Source organism: Eriocheir sinensis, chromosome 53 (assembly GCF_024679095.1).
Source record: "Eriocheir sinensis breed Jianghai 21 chromosome 53, ASM2467909v1, whole genome shotgun sequence".
In the NCBI taxonomy this organism is placed as follows: Eukaryota; Metazoa; Arthropoda; class Malacostraca; order Decapoda; family Varunidae; genus Eriocheir; species Eriocheir sinensis.
Window position 1 is genome coordinate 8,015,819 of NC_066561.1, and position 19,897 is coordinate 8,035,715.

Sequence of the window (19,897 nt, forward strand, 5' to 3'; positions counted from 1 at the left end):
AAATAAGAAACGCAGAATAGATTAGTTAGTTATAGATTGAAATACGAAAAGCACAAAAAAGACAGCATTCAAGTTAATAAAAAAGAATTAAGAAGAAAAATAAGGAATGCAGAACACATTAGTTAGTTATAGATTGGAATAAGAAAAGCACAAAAAAGACAGCATACAAGTTAATAAAAAGAAATACCTGGAAAATATATGGAACGAAGAATAGATTAGTTAGTTATAGATTGGAATAAGAAAAGAACAAAAAAGACAAGCATACAAGTTAATAAAAGAAATAACTAGAAAATAAAAGGAACGAAGGATAGATTACTTTGTTATAGATTGGAATAAGGAAAGTACTAAAAAGACGAGCATAGAAGTTAATAAGAAGAAGTAAATAGAAAAATATGGAAAGAAAAATAGATTAGTTAGTTATAGATTAAAATAAAGAAAAGAACCAAAAAGACAGCATACAAGTTAATAAAAAGAAATGACTAGGAAATATAAGGAACGAAGAATAGCTTACTTATTAATAAATTGGAATAAGAAAGGTACCAAAGAGACAGGCATAGAAGTTAATGAAAAGAAATACCTGGAAAAAAAGGAATGAAGAGTAGATTAGTTATATATAAATTGGAATAAGGAAAGTTCTATAAAAACGCGCATAGAAGTTGATGAAAAGAAGTAAATGGAAAAATAAGGAAAGAAGAATAGATTAGTTAGTTATAAATTGGAATAAGAAAAGCACCAAAAAAGACAAGCATACAAGTTAATAAAAAGAAATACCAGGAAAATTTAAGGAACGAAGGATAGATTTGTTAGTTATAGATTGGAATAAGGAAAGTACTAAAAAAACGAGCATAGAACTTAATGAAAAGAAGTAAATAGAAAAATATGGAAAGAAAAATAGATTAGTTAGTTATGAATTGGAATAAAAAAGCACCAAAAAAGACAAGCATACAAGTTAATAAAAAGAAATAGCTAGAAAATATAAGGAACGAGGAATAGATTAGTTACTTATAAATTGGAATAAGAAAAGAACCAAAAAAAAACGAGCATAGAAGTTAATGAAAAGAAATAACTAGAAAAAAATAAGAAAAGAAAAATAGATTAGAATTAGATTAGATTGGAATAAGAAAAGTACCAAAAAAGACGAGTATAGAAGTTAATAAAAAGAAATACCTGGAAAAATAAGGAAAGAAGAATAGATTAGTTAGCTATAAACTGGAATAAGAAAAGCATTAAAAAAGACAGACATAGAAGTTAATAAAAGAAATACCTCGAAAATAAAGAACGAAGAATAGATTAGTTAGTAATAGATTGGAATAAGAAAAGCACTAAAAAGACGAGCACAGAGGTTAATAAAAGAATTAACTAGAAAATAAGGAACGAAGAATAGAATAATTAGTTATAGATTGGAATAAAGAAAAGTACCAAAAAGACGAGCATAGAAGTTAATGAAAAGAAGTAAATAGAAAAATATGGAAAGAAGAATAGATTAGTTAGTTATAAATTGGAATAAGTACCTAAAAAGACAAACATACAGGTTAATAACAATAAATAACTAGAAAAATAAGGAGCGAAAAATAGATTAGTTAGTTATAGATTGGAATAAGAACATCACCAAAAAGACAAGCATAGAAGTTAATAAAAAGAAAAAAACTAGAAAAATATAAGGAAAGAAAAAGATTAGTTACTTAGAGATTGCAATAAGAAGAGTACCAAAAAAGACAAGCATAGAAGTTAATAAAAAGAAATACCTAAAAAAATAAGGATAGAAGAATAGATTAGTTAGATTATAAATTGGAATAAGAAAAGCACTAAAAAAGACAGGCATACAAGTTAATAAAAGAAATACCTCGAAAATAAGGAACGAAGAATAGATTAGTTAGTTATAACTAACTAAACTATTCTTCTTTTTATTCTTTTTTTTTATTTTCAATCTATAACTAACTAATCTATTCTTTCCTTATATTTTCTAGCTATTTCTTTATAATAAGGAGCAAAAAATAGATTAATTAATTATAGATTAGAATAAGTAAAGAACCAAAAAAGACAAGCATGAAAGTAAATGAAAGAAATACCTCGAAAATAAGGAACAAAGAATAGATTAGTTACTTATAAATTGGAATAAAAAAAGCACTAAAAAAGACAAGCATATAAGCTAATAAAAATAAATAACTATAAAAATAAGGAACGAAGGATGGATTAGTTAGTTATAAGTTGGAATAAAAAAGCACTAAAAAGACAAGCACACAAGTTAATGAAAAGAAATGACTAGAAAAATAAGGAAAGAAGAATAGATTAGTTACTTATAGATTGGAATAAGAACCGCACCAAAAATAGACAGGCATAGAAGTTAATAAAAAGAAATAAGTACAAAATATGGAATGAAGAATAGATTAGTTATTTATAAATTGGAATAAGAAAAGCACTAAAAAGACGAGCACAAAGGTTAATAAAATAAATAACTAGAAAAATAAGGAACGAAGAATAGATTAGTTAGTTATAGATTAGAATAAGAAAAGTACCAAAAAGACAAGCATATAAGTTAATAAAAAGAAATACCTAGAAAATATAAAGAAAGAAAAATAGATTAGTTAGTTATAGATTGGAATAAGAAAAGTACCAAAAAGACAAGCATAGAAGTTAATTAAAAGAAATAACTAGAAAATATAAGGAAAGAAAAATAGATTAGTTACTTATAAATTAGAATAAGAAAAGCACTAAAACAGACAAGCACGCAAGTTAATGAAAACAAATAACTAGAAAAATAAGGAACGAAGAATAGATTAGTTAGTTACAGATTGGAATAAAGAAAAGTACCAAAAAGATGAGCATAGAAGTTAATAAAAAGAAGTAAATAGAAAAATATGGAAAGAATAGATTAGTTTCTTATAAATTGAAATCAGAAAAGCACCAAAAAAGAAAAGCATAGAAGTTAATTAAGAGAAATAACTAGAAAATATAAGGAAAGACAAATTCATTAGTTAGTTATAAACTGGAATAAGAAAAGCACAAAAAAAAGGCATAGAAGTTAATGAAAAAAAAACTAGAAAAAAAAGAGCGCAGAATAGATTAGTTAGTTATAGATTGGAATCAGAAAAGCACAAAAAAGACAGCATACAATAAAAAGAAATACCTGGAAAATATAAGTAACGAGGAATAGATTAGTTAGTTATAGATTGCAATAAGAACAGCACCAAAAAGACAGTCATAGGACTTGATAAAAAGAAATGACTAGAAATTATAAGGAACGAAGAATAGATTATTTAGTTATAAATTGGAATAAGAAAAGTACCAAAAAGACAGGAATAGAAGTTAATGAAAAGAAATACCTGGAAAAATAAGGGAAGAATAAATGAGTTAGTTTTAAATTGAAATAAGAAAAGCACCAAAAAGACGAGCATAGAAATAATAAAAAGAAATACCTGGAAAAATCAGGAAACAATAGTTTAGTTAGTTATAAATTGGAATAAGAAAAGCACCAAAAAGTCAAGCATACAGGTTAATAAAAAGAAATAACTGGAAAAACAAGGAAAGAATATATTAGTTATAAATTGGAATAAGAAAAGTACCAAAAAAAACGAGCACACAAGTTAATAAAAAGAAATATCTAGAAAATATAAGGAAAGAAAAAAAGATTAGTTAGTTATAGACTGGAATAAGAAAATCACTAAAAACACAGGGATGAAAGTTAATGAAAAGAAATATCTAGAAAATATAAAGAACGAAAAAAAGATTAGTTAGTTATAGACTGGAATAAGAAAAGCACCAAAAAGACGAGCATAGAAGTTAATAAAAAGAAATAACTAGAAAAATATAAGGAAAAAAGAATAGATTAGTTAGTAATAGATTGAAATAAGAAAAGTACCAAAAAGACGAGCATAAAATTTAATGAAAAGAAATAACTATAAAATATAAGGGAAAAAAAATAGATTAGTTAGTTATAGATTGCAATAAGAAAAGTACCAAAAAGACAAGCATACAAGTTAATAAAAAGAAACACCTGGAAAAATAAGGAAAGAAAAATAGATTAGTAAGTTATAAATTGGAATAAGAAAAGTTCTAAAAAGACAGGCATAGAAGTTTATAAAAAGAAGTACCTGGAAAAATAAGGGACGCGGAATAGATTAGTCAGTTATAGATTGCAATAAGAACAGCACAAAAAAGGACAGCATACAAGTTAATAAAAATAAATGACTAGAAAATATAAAGAACGAGGAATAAATTACTTAGTTATAAATTGGAACAAGAAAAGAACCAAAAACACAAGCATAGGGGTTAATGAAAAGAAATAACTAAAAAATATAAAGAATGAAGAATAAATTAGTTAGTTATATATTGAAATAAGAAAAGTACCAAAACGACGAGCATACAAGTTAATAAAATAAATAACTAGAAAATAAAAGGAACGCAGGACAGATTACTAAGTTATTGATTGGAATAAGGAAGGTACTAAAAAGACGAGCATAGAAATTAATGAAAAGAAGTATATATAGAAAAATACGGAAAGAAGAATAGATTAGTTAGTTATAAATTGGAATAAGAAAAGCTCCCAAGAAGACGACCATAGATGTTAATGAAAAGAAATAACTGGAAAAAATAAGGAAAGAATGGATTAGTTAGTTATTGATTGGAATAAAAAAAGCACTAAAAAGACAAGCACTGAGGTTAATAAATGAAATAACTAGAAAAATAAGGAACGAAGAAGATTAGTTAGTTATAGACTGGAATATAAAAAAGACGAGCATAGAAGTTAATGAAAAGAAGTAAATAAAAAAATATTGAAAGAAGAATAGATTAGTTAGTTATAAATTGGCATAAGAAAAGCACCAAAAGACAAACATACAAGTTAATAAAAAGAAATACCTGGAAAAATAAGGAAAGAAAAATAGATTAGTTAGTTATAATTTGGAATAAGAAAAAAAACAAAAAGACGAGCAGAGGTTAACAAAAGAAATAACTAGAAAAATAAGGAACGAAGAATAGATTAGTTAGTTATAGATTGGAATAAGGAAAGTACTAAAAAACGAGCATAGAAGTTAATGAAAAGAAGTAAATAGAAAAATATGGAAAGAAGAATAGATTAGTTAGTTATAAATTGGAATAAGAAAAGCACCAAAAAAGACAGACATACAAGTTAATAAAAAGAAATAGCTAGAAAATATAAGGAACAAGGAATAGATTAGTTATAAATTGGAATAAGAAAAGAACACAAAAAGACGAGCATAGAAATTAATGAAAAGAAATAACTAGAAAATATAAGAAAAGAATAGATTAGTTAGTTATAGATTGGTATAAGAGAAGCACCAAAAAGACAAGCATAGATGTTAATAAAAAGAAATAACTAGAAAAATATAAGGAAAGAAGAATAGATTAGTTAGTTATAGATTGGAATAAGAAAAGTACCAAAAAAGATGAGCACAGAAGTTAATAAAAAGAAATAACTAGGAAAATAAGGAAAGAAGAATAGATAAGTTAGTTATAAATTGGAATAAGAAAAGCACTAAAAAAGAAAGGCATAGAAGTTAATAGAAGAAATACCTCGAAAATATGGAACGAAGAATAGATTAGTTACTTATAAATTGAAATAAGAAAAGCACTAAAAAGACAAGCATACAAGTTAATGAAAAGAAATAAGTAGAAAAATAAGAACCGAAGGATACATTAGTTAGTTATTTAGTTAAAAAAAAAAAAAAAAAAAAAAAAAAATAGAAGTTAATGAAAAGAAATAGAATGAAAGAAAAAATAAAGAAAAAGAAAATAAGTTAGTAAGTAAGTTTATAAAAAATAAGAAAAAAAAAGAAAAAAAGACGATAGTGAAAAAAAAGAAATAAAAAAAAAGAAATGAAAAATAATAGATTAGTTAGTTATTTGAATAAGAGAAAAAAGTAAAAAGACGAGCAAACGAATTAATAAAAAGAAATATCTGGAAAAATAAGGAAAGAATAGATTAGTTAGCTACAGATTGGAATAAGAGAAGTACCAAAAAGATGAGCATAGAAGTTAATAAAAAGAAATAACTAGAAAAATATAAGGAAAGAAAAATAGATTATTTAGTTATAGATTGGAATAAGAGAAGCACTAAAAAAATCAGGCATAGAAGTTAATAAAAGAAATACCTCGATAATAAGAAACGAAGGATAGATTAGTTAGTTATAGATTGGAATAAGGAAAGTGCTGAAAAGACGAGCACACAAGTTAATAAAAGAAATAACTAGAAAATAAAAGGAACAAAGGATAGATTAGTTAGTTATAGATTGGAATAAGAAAAGTACCAAAAAGACAATCATACAAGTTAATGAAAAGAAATAACTAGAAAATATAAGGAAAGAAGAATAGATTAGTTAGTTATGTATTGGAATAAGAACAGCACCAAAAAGACGAGCATAGAAGTTAATGAAAAGAAGTAAATAGAAAAATAAAGAACGCAGAATAGATTAGTTAGTTATAGATTGGAATAAGAAAAGTACCAAAAAGACAATCATACAAGTTAATGAAAAGAAATAACTAGAAAAATAAGGAACACAGAATAGATTAGTTAGTTACAGATTGGAATAAGAAAAGCACAAAAAAGACGAGCACAGATGTTAATAAAAAGAAATGGCTAGAAAATATAAGGAACGAAGATTAGATTACTTAATTGTAAATTTAAATAAGAAAAGCACAAAAAAGACAAGCATACAAGTTAATGAAAAAAAATACCTGGGAAATATAAGGAACGAAGAATAGATTAGTTATTTATAGATTGCAATAAGAAAAGCACACACACACACACATATTAATAAAATATATATATATATATATATATATATATATATATATATATATATATATATATATATATATATATATATATATATATATATATATATATATACGTTCTTATATATATATATATATATATATATATATATATATATATATATATATATATATATATATATATATATATATATATATATATATATATATATATATATATATATATATATATATATATATATATATATATATATATATATGTAGTTTGGATAATGCATAACGGTTTTCGTTTGTTGACGATGAATGCAGCGAAAGAAATAAGGAGACGAAAAATAGCCTAATTCACCACAAGCGGCGGCCGACCGGCGGCCAGGCAGCGGGCAGTCAGGCGTCGTCGCTGTACACATCCTTAGAAACCGTTCTGTGTTATGCTCATGTCACGTTTTATCTATAATCTGATCGCACCACAGCGTTCAGGAGACTTTGCGCTTTGAGATGGAATTATTTATTTCAACCCTGGTTCAAAGACTGCTGAGAAAAGCGATGATAAGTAAACCGTGTTACAAACATTTCGGAGCTGTCTTGTGACTTCAACTCATCACATTTCCTTCACGTTTTATTTTATCGAGTTTAGATAAACATAACTGAGTTGCGCAATTACTGCTGAGTCCAACGGTACCAACTAAAGTGGTCTGTCGTGAATAAGAGACGAGCTATGACGAAGAAAATACAAGTGTGTAGCGTCACGGCGGACATGTGAGTGAGGGAGGGGTGCAGCCAATCACAGGAGCCGTAACAAACGCTGCCTAGGCGCCAGATGAACAGCCTCCGTGCACACACTATAGCAATTTATCTCTATTAGAAATGTTACAAAACTCTACGGATTTGTACAACCAGATTTAACTACATATAATTCTGTGTTGATAAGTAAGATATATAGATGGAAAGATAGCTCGATAGAAAGATAAACAGAAGCAGATCTAAACACAAGGCAGGGGGGCAGGGAGGGATGTAAGTAAATGAGAGGGACAGAGGGGAGCAAGGTCACCCGGCTCGCATATGTTCCCAAACGGCGTGTGTGTCGGGCGAAGTAACAGGCCCATAAGAGTGATCCCAATGCGGGGCTCGCGTGGCACATCAAAAGGCTTAAGTCTGATCCTATTAAGACCAGGGAGCACCCGAGACCGAGGGGGATGCACGGAAACTTGAGGGAGAGGCAGCGGTGGTGGAGGTCATGGCGGTGAATGAAGGTTGTGCTGATGAAGTTGTCTTGAATTGGTGAAGAGAAATGTAGGAAGCTTGAGAGAAAGGGTAGTGGTGGTGAATGGGTGTAGTGGTGATGATGGAGTCTTGTGGTGGCGATGTTGGAAAGACCTGAGCTGGTGGTGGTGGTGGTGGTGGTGGTGGTGCTGGTGGTGGGTTGAGGTGATTCACTCATAAATAAGTTCGCATATTCAATCATTAGTTTTCAATCCATTAATACCATCGAACTGATATACACTCATACATAATTATCATACGTCCATACGACTAAGATGACTTACAGATGTTATACGCACAAAAGAAAATACACACACAAAAAAAAAGTAAACACAAATAACCTGGGGACAAAAATATACAAAGTTACACGCACAAACAGACGCACAAACCAAGCAAGTACAAACTCCACCAAGCAAGTAAGCAGGCACGCAGGTAACCAAGCAGGCGGCAGATGAGGCGGTAGAGAGATAACAGGAGACTTATTCAAACCATTACCGTGATTTGCTGTGAATTAGCCCGTGTTTCCCTCGGCGCCTCAGTCTCCGCGCGTCGATAAGGCAGTTTAGAGCTCGTAGCGTCTATTAAACAGCCATGATGAGCCCCATAAACACGGCTATTAATCTCCCCAATCGTAGTACAGCAGCTCCTCAATTTACATAAACGCTTCGGTGGGTCTGCGTGAGGGTGTGGGAAAAAATATGTATGTGTGTGCCGTGGAATTGGGGCTTGTGGGATTGATTTGGCGGTGGTGGTGGTGGTTGGGTGGTGGTGGTGGTGATGGTGTGATTTGGAAAGTGTTGTTTTGTGTGGTGTTGTGTTTGGTTGAGTTTGGGTGAGATGGTACTGCAAAGGATTGGGTTAGGTTAGGTGGGTTAGGTTTTCTGATGTGGTATAGATTTTGTGTTTCTTGTGTGTGTTTGGGAAGTGATATTTTGTGTTGTGTGTTTGGTGGGGGTCAGATTGTGTTCGAAAGGGTTGAGTTATGTTCGGTTGAGTTGCGTTGGGATGGACTTCTATAATGTGTTGCTGTATAAGTGTTTTGTGTATATAGAAGGAATGTGTCGTAAAATATTGGGTTGGATTAGCTTGGGATGGGATGGGATGTATACTGTGTTGCATTTAAAGGTGTTATGTACATAGAAGTAGTTGTGTTGATTGTGATTTTTCTCTTTCCTATCAGTCATTCACTATTCCCCTTCAACGCACATCCATCTACACACTTTCCTTTCCATCCTCTAACCTCCTCTTCTCTCCCTCTCTCTCCTTCCCTCTTCCCTCCCCATTTCCTCTTCTCTTCCTCTCCCAATCATCAAATGTTTACCCTCACTTTACTCAACCAACAAAACAAGGTACTCTCTCTCTCTCTCTCTCTCTCTCTCTCTCTCTCTCTCTCTCTCTCTCTCTCTCTCTCTCTCTCTCTCTCTCTCTCTCTCTCTCTCTCTCTCTCACCAAATATTTGCAACCACAAACCGCACCCCTTTCCTCCCCTCTTCTCTCCCACCCCTCAATCACCCTCTTTCCCTCCTCCTCCTTCCTTTAACCCCCTTCCCTCATCCTCCTCCCCTCATCACCTCCCATCACCCACCATTCCTTCCCCCTCCTCCCCTCACCCTCTTATCCTCCTTCTACTCACTCACTTACCCTCCCCTTCTTCCCATCACCCCCTCAGATTCCCTCCCCTCACCCGCCTTCCCTCTTCTCCCCCCCTTACCCCACCACATCAATGCACCTCCACCCATTAATATCAACCAGAGTTTTCATTTTTTGTTCATAATACACGTGATTCTGCGCCATTTTTGTATTCATTCATTCATTTATTCATCCATCGTCGGTCCATCCGCCGCTGACGCATTCGGGAAATTTAGATTAAAAAGGCATGTTCGAAAAAAATACTGGTGCCAAAAAAAATTGAAATGAATGTGTATGTGAGAGAGAGAGAGAGAGAGAGAGAGAGAGAGAGAGAGAGAGAGAGAGAGAGAGAGAGAGAGAGAGAGAGAGAGAGAGTGTTTGTGTTGCATCTAAAAATAAAGCTTGTTGTTGTTAATGTTGCTGTAATTGTTATCATTATTGTTGTTGTTGTTGATGGTAGCTGTTGTGGTGGTGCTTATTGTAGTGGAGGTGTTAATAGTATGGTACTGATTATAGTGGTACTGATGGAATAGAAGCAGATAATAGTAGTAGTAGTATAAATAAAAAAGAGATAGATAGACAAATAGGTAGATAGCAGTAGTAGTAATATTAATAGTAGAAGTAGTAGTCGTAGTAGTAGTAGTAGTAGTAGTAGATATAACGATAAAAACAACAGAATAAACAGCGTAAGTCGAACAACACATTACGAGGATAACAAAACCAGAGGCGACGCTTAACGAGTAACGAAAAAAGGAACAAAAACGAGCAACGAGGAGTGGAGTAACGGAGTGAAGAGCCCGCCCTCACTCCCTCCCTCCCTCACTCCCTCACTCCCCCGGCGCACTAACACCTGCCTTTGTTTATTGATTGGGGAAATAGGTTATCGGATCGTGTGTGTGTGTGTGTGTGTGTGTGTGTGTGTGTGTGTGTTTGGTTTACAGTACACACATTCGATATTCTGGTTTTTAATGTGTGTGTGTGTGTGTGTGTGTGTGTGTGTGTGTGTGTGTGTGTGTGTGTGTACTTATGCAACTCTATGTATATGTGTGTGTGTGTGTGTGTGTGTGTGTGTGTGTGTGTGTGTGTGTATACCATTCTCTGGGCTAAGAATTATTTCCTCCTCATTAACCTTATATTCCTCTCTTTCTCTTGTTCCTCTTTCTAATTTTCCTCTCTCTCTCCTGTTCTTCTTTCTCCTTATCTTCCTCTTCCTCTTCGTCTTCTTTTATCATTACTTCTTTTACTTTTCCTCACCTTCACACATATTCTAATTCCTCCCACACTCACATCACTTCATCTATATTCACCTGTTTTTATTTTCCTCTCATCAAAATTCAAATGTACACAAACGACCTGGCGATAAAAACATAACCAGAAAAAGAGTGGCAAAAAGTGACAACCTTCCAAACAGATTCACACACGCGCCGGACGACCGAAACAAACACCGGACGTAAAGAAAGGCGGGGCAGGGAAAGAAGGAAAGGCAGAAAAACTGGAAAAACAAACATGATAAACACGGGAACCTGCAAACACGATCACAGAGGCCAATTAAGAAGAAAAAACAGAGGCGACAAACACGAGAGGGAATAAGAGAAAAACAGATGATCAGAGAGAGAGAGAGAGAGAGAGAGAGAGAGAGAGAGAGAGAAAAGGCAGAAACAAAGGAAAAGAAAAAATATATATGCAGGACGAATAAGAAAAACTATAATTAAGATAAAAGAAAACGTTTTAGGAATCCAGAAATAAATAAAAGGATGTAAAACAGAAGAAAAAAAAAACTAAGTAGAAATTCGAATAAGTAACGAGAAGCTACTCAATGAATGCAACACTAACCTAATTAACAAGGTGCCTGTGTGTGTGTGTGTGTGTGTGTGTGTGTGTGTGTGTGTGTGTGTGTCAGGATACACCTTCTTTTTCTTCAGTGTACAGGTATGTCATAATTTTCATGTGTTTCATTATTACAGGTGTTTCGTTCAATAGATCTGTGCTTTCATTCTTGTGTTACCTTTCGTATGGGTGTTTCGAATCAGTACCTGTATCCTTTATTTTTTTTTTATTTATCTATGTTTGTTTATTTAGAGGTGTCTTTTTAACCACGTGTGTCCTCTCATATACTTTTGTTTCCTTCTCTACAGGTACGTCTTATTGGATACCTACATTTCTTCTTTACGCCGACAGACATGTCCTCATTTTCCTATGTTTATTTTTGTACAGGTGTATTTTCCTACACCTGCGTTTTTTCATGCAGGTGCTGTCTAATGAAGCTGTCCTCTAAGTCTCTTTTTTTTTTTCATCCCCTTGTGTCTCCCTGCAGACTTCTGTTTACTCTCAGGAAGTTTTTTTCCACTAATTCATGTGTTTTCTCTTGCATACCTTTGCTTCATCTATCTGTGTTCTTTCTTTTTATTATTCAGATCCGTCCCTTTATGAACACCACTGACAGCCGGGGGAATCGAACACTTGCACCGCATAAACCTCAGGGGTTGATTAGAAACGTTTCCTGCAGACATGAGTGTAAGCGGGGTCACCTTCACCTTCATGTCCACAGCGCGGGGCTAGGGCGTCAGGTATAGGCCGCGGAATGGCCGTTGGCGCGGTGACCTTTTAGTTAATCGGTGGCGTAGTTGATATGCTCGATCCCCCGGCAATTAGTGGTGTTCAGTACGGGATTTGTTGACTTTGAATATGCTGTTTCCTTAAATCAAATACATCAGTTTCTGTGCCTCTGCTTCATCTTTCTATGCTTTTGTTTATAATTTTCAGGTATTTTCTCTTGAATAACTTTGCTTCGTCTTTCTATGTGTTTTCTCTTCTTGTTTCGTCTTTCTATGTGTTTTCTCTTCTTGTTCGGGAACGTCCTTAAGCATACCTGTTTCATCTCGAGGCGTGCCACTCTACACCACCGTTTCCTCTCCTCTCCAGGTGTCCGGGATGCTGGTCAACACGGGTCACAGCCTGGAGTGGCGGGTCAAGCCTTCGTCAGGACCGTCTGTTAACCTCTCCGGTGGGCCGCTCTCCTACACCTACTCCGTCAGCCACCTGCGCCTCCACTTCGGCGAGAGGGATTTGCAAGGGTCTGAGCACACCATTGCGAACTATGCCTTCCCCGCCGAGGTGTGTAGGAGCATGAGAACGCATGTGAGAGATAATGTGAGAGTATTTGAGAGTGGTCTTTGTGATCAGTTTGGTAGAGATTTTTGCAGAGGTGAGAGTTCTTTGTATCTTGTTTTCACTTTATTTTCGCCAAGTTGGGATAATATTACGAGTCAGGTTTGTTTTATTTTAATGTTTCTTCATTTTCTGGTTAACTCTGATTATTTTCTATTGATGTTCAGTGTGTGTCTAGTGTGATGTCTCCCTTTCACTTCTGGTTTTGTAATGGTGATGGTGTGCCAAGTAAAGTTTGTTATGGTGAAAGCTCGATTCTATTTTATCTTTCTTCATTTAAGTTCGTTGTGGTGAACTCTCGATACTTTTATATCTTTCTTCATTTCTTTCTTTATTTTACGTTTCATTAAAGAAATAGTAAAAGCTGTGTGTGTACCCGCTCTACTTTCTCTAACTTCCCTTCCTTTCTTTTGTCCTTTCATCTTCTTCATTTAATATTTTTACATTACATTTTATAAAAGGGAAAACCTGTGAGTGTCTGTTCTGCATCCCCTAACTTCCATTTATTTCCTTCATTTTTTATTCATTTTCTCCCTCACCTCACGTTTTAGCCAGATGAAAGAGGCAGGCAATGGAAAGACAGGTAATTCCAGGTATATATTGCTGAGAACGGAAGGGCAATTTTCCCCCACTTACACCTGAGATGAAACCAATGATGTCCACTAACCCTTTCACACAACCCTTTCCCTGCCATCTCACCTGCCTGATAACCCATATGCCTACCTGTCCCTCTCTTACTCTTTACAGACACTCTAAAGCTGCCTTGTGAGATGAAGCCTTTAATAATCCACTAATACATGCATTCAACCTTTCCCCTGCCTACCTAAATATATTCCTACCTGTCTACCTCTTTTTTACCTCTTTAAGGAAATTCAAAATCTGTCTCGTGAGAAGAAATTTTTAATAATCCACTAACACATTCAGTCAGCCCTTTCCCTACCTACCTACTCACTCACCTACCAGTATGCCTGTCTCTCTACCTGTCTCCCGTTTTACCTGTATATGGAAAACCTTTACGGGATATCAAAATCTGTCTCCAATTCAGTAATAACTCACTAACACATTCAAATCAATCCTTTCCCTACCTACCTACCCACTCACCTACCTGTATGCCAGCCTCTCTACCTCTCTCTCTAACTCTCCCCCATTTTACATCTATATAGAAAACCTTTACAGGATATCAAAATCTGTCTCCAATTCAGTAATAACTCACTAACACATTCAAATCAATCCTTTCCCTACCTACCTATGTACCTCCCTACCTGTCCCTCTCTACCCCCCCCCCTCTCATTAGTTCCTTTCGTGCAATATAAACCTGTTCGCCGCCCCACAAATAGGTCGCAGCTGTAGTGAACACGGACACGGGAAATATTTCACGGCAGCGGTATTAAAACGGCCTGAAAAATAGCTCACCCATATTTCATCATTATTGGAGGCTGCGGTGGTAGGGTGATAAATAGTTCTCCTGATCACTATTTATCTTTATGTCGATTTCCCTTTGATCTCTAAGTAGACATTCGCTTCAACCCTTCTGGCCGGGTGAATGTATGGACGGTTGACGGGATGGTTGGTTGACGCGCTGCACTAATTTTCCTTCACTTCAGTCAACTTAAATCCATTTTCGTTCATTGTGTTCCCTATGCATTATCTCATATCAGGCGCGACGTTGTTTAGTGAGAAATTTCCGAATGGTGGTGAAAAATGTGTATCTGGGATTTAATTATGCGTGTTTTCAATCTTTTTTTTCGTTTCCTTTTTAACATTTTTTTGTACATTTTTTTATATATGCGGGGATGATCATCAGTGTTTTAAAATAGCTTGGTTTTGTTTGAGTGTGTTCCTGTCTATCTGTTGCCTCCGTATCTGTATCTCTCTGTCTGTTTGTCTATATAACTATTTTTCGTGGGCCATTCTTTTTTATGCTTCTGTTTAATTTAATCTCTCTGCATTTTCTCTTTTATTCGCCCGGTCTGTTGTATGTTGTATCTTTGTCTCTCCTTCTGTCTACTTTTCTATCCGTAAAATCAACGTGCAATTCGATCAACCAATCAATCAGAGGATCAACCAACCACCCAACCATCCTACCAAACAACCAATCAACCAACAAAACAATCAATCAACCAAAAAATCAACCAAGAAATCAATCATCTAAAACAACAATCAATCAGCGAACCTCTTTCCCGTCCACCCAGTCAGCCAACCATCTAATCAACAATCCATCAACCATGCAAAACAAACACCATTTCTGCCAATCAACCATGTAAAACAAGGGATCCTGCAAACCCGTGCCTGCATATTTTAGTGAAGTTTACCTTAAAGTTACTCTTACAAGTGCCGTAATCGTCCACATTTGGCACCTAAGCCTATTTTTGCCAATTAGGTCGGGGTCTCAATCATCGTCTTCCAAAATACCATCCTTGTCCGACGCTTTGTTAAAATGTTATATTCGAAAAACTGTGTGACATGGCGCCTGCCCGACACTCAACGCTCTCCCCTTCCCCCGCAGCTCCAGGTGTACGGCTACAACTCTCAGCTCTACAGGAACTTCACGCAGGCGGCCAGTCAGGTGTACGGCGTGGTGGCCATCGCCGTTCTCGTGCAGGTAAGGAAAACCCTGTCCTAATAATTAATACTTTCAATTAAAAGGGAGAGCGACCTCGACTTCTCGCCGGAAAATTCACGTATTTACATTGACATCGGCGAACTGGACTTGAACTTCAGCACGAGTGAGAAGGACCTTTAAAAGTTAACTGCAGGACGAAGGGCGTTATAGAAGAATACATTAACAACTACCTGTATTAGCGTTCAATTAGAGGACAGATTAAGGTTAGTGGAGTTTAAATGTCGATTAGCAAAACAAACAATTTGACAAAAAAAAACATAATTTGACGCAGAATAATACACTTCAACAAATAAAGAACAATATCAGCATGTCAAAACGTAGCAAACAATTAAAAACGAAAATAAAGACATCATTAACCAATACCTTTATGCATGTAGAGACGAACGAAATAAAACGAAAATAAAAACCATAACATCACCGTGTCAGAATACCGGAGCAATAACTAAAAGCATTGATACGTGATGGTTATTGGAGGGGACTTTGAGGTGAGGCGGTTATGTATATTTATAAAACGCGCCCCGCCGCTAACACCCGCCTGGGACCCCGTCAGAAGGCAGGAATAGCAGATGAACGACCACTCACGGATATTAAGAAGCGGGGAGCGGAGGGCGTAAGAATTTAGTGGCGGGCTCCAACGGCCATTCAGTGCCTGGTGACGACTCGAGGCAGGCAGGAAGGTAATTGGAGGAGGAAGACAGGTGAGGTTAAGTAAGTGGAGTCATATTACCTGTGATGGAATTGGTGAGGTGAGGAAAATACAGGTAACTTTAAGGATAGAAAAGGAGAGTGAGAGAAAAAAAAGAGAAAACAGAGACGGAGAAAAAAACAAAGAAATACAGAGAGATAGAGAAATAAAGAAAAAAATAAATAAATAAAAAAACAGACAGAAAGAGAAATAAAGAAAAACAGGGAAAGATAAAGAGAAATAGAAAAAAAAAGATAAAGATAAACAGAGAGAGAGAGAGAGAGAGTTTTAATACGCTAAAACAAAAACGGATCATCCACTTCCTCACTTCCAATGTAACGCGTCTGACACAAACGGCCGTTCAATATGGATTCTCTCTCTCTCTCTCTCTCTCTCTCTCTCTCTCTCTCTCTCTCTCTCTCTCTCCATTTTCTCTCCCTACGTTCCTTCCTTATCCTTGTTTCTCTCTTTTTCTTCCTCTTTCCTCTCTCTCTCTCTCTCTCTCTCTCTCTCTCTCTCTCTCTCTCTCTGCGCTCCCCCTCTGCCCTTTATCACCCTAGAACAAAAAAACACGTATATAGTTTTGGGTGAAGGGGAAAAACAGACTGAACTGAAAAAGGGAAAGAGAGAAGGAGAGAAAAATAAAGAAAATACAACTCTCTCTCTCTCTCTCTCTCTCTCTCTCTCTCTCTCTCTCTCTCTCTCTCTCTCTCTCTCTCTCTCTCTCTCTCTCTCTCTCTCTCTCTCTCTCTCTCTCTCTCTCTCTCTCTCTCTCTCTCTCTCTCTCAGGTGGACACAGACTCAGGTGCAATGAATAATGTATGCCTGTCTCCTTGCGTCTCTCGGTTTGTTTTGAGAAAGAGTTAATTCCTACGATGTTTTCACTCGAGTGTTTGTGAGTTTTCGTGATATTTGCTTCTCCATTTACTCCTCCTCTTCCTCTACAAATACTCTTGCTCCTCCACCTCCTTCTCTTCCTCACTCTCTAAACATACACTCCTACTTCTCCTTTCCCTCCTTCTCCTCCTCTTCTTGGTCTTTCTGTATCGCTTCTTTTATAATCGTGTTCTTCAAATCACCTCCTCTTTGTCCCTGCAACTATTTTCGTTTCTCCTCCTCCTCCTCCTCCTCCTCCTCCTCCTCCTCTTCTTCCTCCTGTTTCTCCTTCAAAACCTCTTCCTTCTCCTCCTCCTCAAACCTAACTTTAGCATAAACAACAACGATTTTCAGGATTTTTTTTCATTAACGTGACACCAAATATGATAAGCTAACCGTCTCTCTCTCTCTCTCTCTCTCTCTCTCTCTCTCTCTCTCTCTCTCTCTCTCTCTCTCTCTCTCTCTCTCTCTCTCTCTCTCTCGCAGCTCGGGGACCGCACAACGCCAGCGCTCGCCAACATGCTCCAGGGGCTTCCCAAGGTTCAGTTCGGGGGTGAGTATACCTGTGATTCCCACCTGTGATTTTTACCTGTCCAAATCTTTCTGCATACCTGAGTACCTGTCTGATCACCTGTCATCGTTTTTATGTTTGAGTTTTGCTTCTATACTGTTTACCTGTCTGAACTCACCCTCCTCCTACCTGTGTACCAGCTAAATTAACTAACCATGCCTGTCTGCTTTTTACCTGTCGAATTTATCTGCATGAACACCTGCCGTTTTGTTTGCGTGAGATTTTTTTGCCTGTTCTAACTCTTTCCTTATCCCTATGTTCCTCTTATTCTTTTGGTGTGTGTGGGAGTGTGTGTGTCTTTTTTGGGGGGTTGTCTGTCTCTCTCAGTGAATGTTTTAATATGTGAGGTTGAATTATTGATGAAATGTTTGCCTGTTTGTTTTTTGTGTGTTTGTATGTGTATTGTGTTTTTTATATGAATCTCTGTCTTTATCTTTATCTTTCCTTCTATTAATTCATTTGTATCTATCTATCTATCTATCTGTCTTTCTATGTATGTATCGTTTGTATCATTAAAATCAACGTTCATCAACATACATTCACGCGTCTCTTTCCTCTTTAACGTATATTTTTAGCCTCTCTCTCTCTCTCTCTCTCTCTCTCTCTCTCTCTCTCTCTCTCTCTCTCTCTCTCTCTCTCTCTCTCTCTCTCTCTCTCTCTCTCTTTTCTACTCCCCTTTTTGTTCTCCCTACTCTATCCATTTCCCTCTTGTTTCTTTCTTTTTAATGCGTCTCTCTCTCTCTCTCTCTCTCTCTCTCTCTCTCTCTCTCTCTCTCTCTCTCTCTCTCTCTCTCTCTCTCTCTCTCTCTCTCTCTCTCTCTCTCTCTAACCAATTTCCACGAGTGATTTCCCTTTCCCTTCCTCCCCTTCGCCATCAATACACCTTGCAACACCTTTATATAAATTCCACAGGTAACTCTTTTCACCTGCCTACAGCTTTCAGGACCTGTAATACCTTTTAGAGGACTTATGTTTTCTTTTTTTAATTTGGTTTTATTTATATTCTTTTTTTGTTGTTGTTTTGTTATGTGTTATTCCTGTTTCTTTTTTCCAGTCTGTTGTAACGATATTTTTTTTGCAAGTTTATGTTTTCTTCTTTTAGTTTATCTGTTTTGTTTCCACTTCTTTTCCTTCATTTTCTATTTCTTTTTCTTCTTTTCCTTCTTTTTATTTTTCCTTCTCCAAATATCATGGTATCATATTGTATTTCCTTTCCTTTCTTCTTCTCGTATCTCTTTTTCACCCCTCCGCCTCCTCTTTCTCCTCTATTTCATGTTTTTTCATCTTTTCCTCTTCCTCGTCTTGGTGATTTCTGGCATTTCCTTCATCTCTTCCTTTTCCTCCTCCTCCTCCTTCTCCTCCTTTTTGTAATCTACTTCACCCAGCCATCCTCCTCCTCTTCCTTACAACCTTGTATCACCTAGTCTAATTAAATTACCTGTCCCGAACTGCCTGATTTTACCTGTACATTAATTTTGCATACCTGAGTATCTGCCTGATCACCTGACGTAGTGTTGATTATCTGGAGGAGAAGGAGGTTGGAAGAAGAAGAAAAGGGAAGAAGAAAAGGTGAAGAAGAAAGAGAAAAGGAAGAAAATACAGAAACATGATAAAGGAAAATAAGAAGAAAATGGAAAAAAAGATCGTTTGAAAAAAGGTCATACCCTTGCTCTTTATTTCCTCCTCCTCCTCCTCCTCCTCCTCCTCCTCCTCCTCCTCCTCCTCTCTAAGCATCCCAAACACGCTAAAACTTTGCACATACTTCCCGGAACAAGGATAAAAAGACGTCTAACTAGAAAAACACGAATTGAGATTTTTCCGAACTCTCTCTCTCTCTCTCTCTCTCTCTCTCTCTCTCTCTCTCTCTCTCTCTCTCTCTCTCTCTCTCTCTCTCTCTCTCTCTCTCACACACACACACACACACACACACACACACACACACACATCCCTATCCCTTCACCCTTCACCTGCCTTCCAATTTTCCAAGTAACAATCAGACCAGTTAGCGACGCAGAGGTGGACAAACTCACCTGCTAATTGCAATACCTGTTCCCCCATCCACACAAACCACGTGACTTCGGGAGCAATAATAAGAACAGGTGGTAATAGGTATGCTTGATTGATTTCTACAGGTGACTAATTATTACTGCTGTTGTTTGTGTTGTGGTGTAGTGAGGAGTAAGGGAAATAGATTGAGTTAGAAAGTAGGTGTGTGGTGTTATTGTTGGTGTTATTGTACAAAGAGGAATAAGAAGGAGACAAAGAGAGATGTATTAAATGAAGAGGAAGAGAAGGGGAGTGAGATGTATAGAATGGTAATGATGTAGAGGGA

At 35.8% G+C, this 19,897-nt stretch overlaps 1 protein-coding gene across 2 annotated transcripts in view; it reads left to right on the plus strand.

Moving 5' to 3' along the window:
• Window positions 1-19,897, plus strand: part of LOC126983133 (carbonic anhydrase-related protein 10-like) — a 115,184-nt gene that overhangs the window by 70,417 nt on the left and 24,870 nt on the right. For both annotated transcript variants that reach the window (XM_050835630.1, XM_050835631.1), the window contains 3 exons: window positions 12,565-12,756; window positions 15,317-15,412; window positions 17,481-17,547. In XM_050835630.1, coding sequence (XP_050691587.1) covers window positions 12,565-12,756; window positions 15,317-15,412; window positions 17,481-17,547 — 355 coding nt within the window. The remainder of the gene's footprint in view (window positions 1-12,564; window positions 12,757-15,316; window positions 15,413-17,480; window positions 17,548-19,897) is intronic.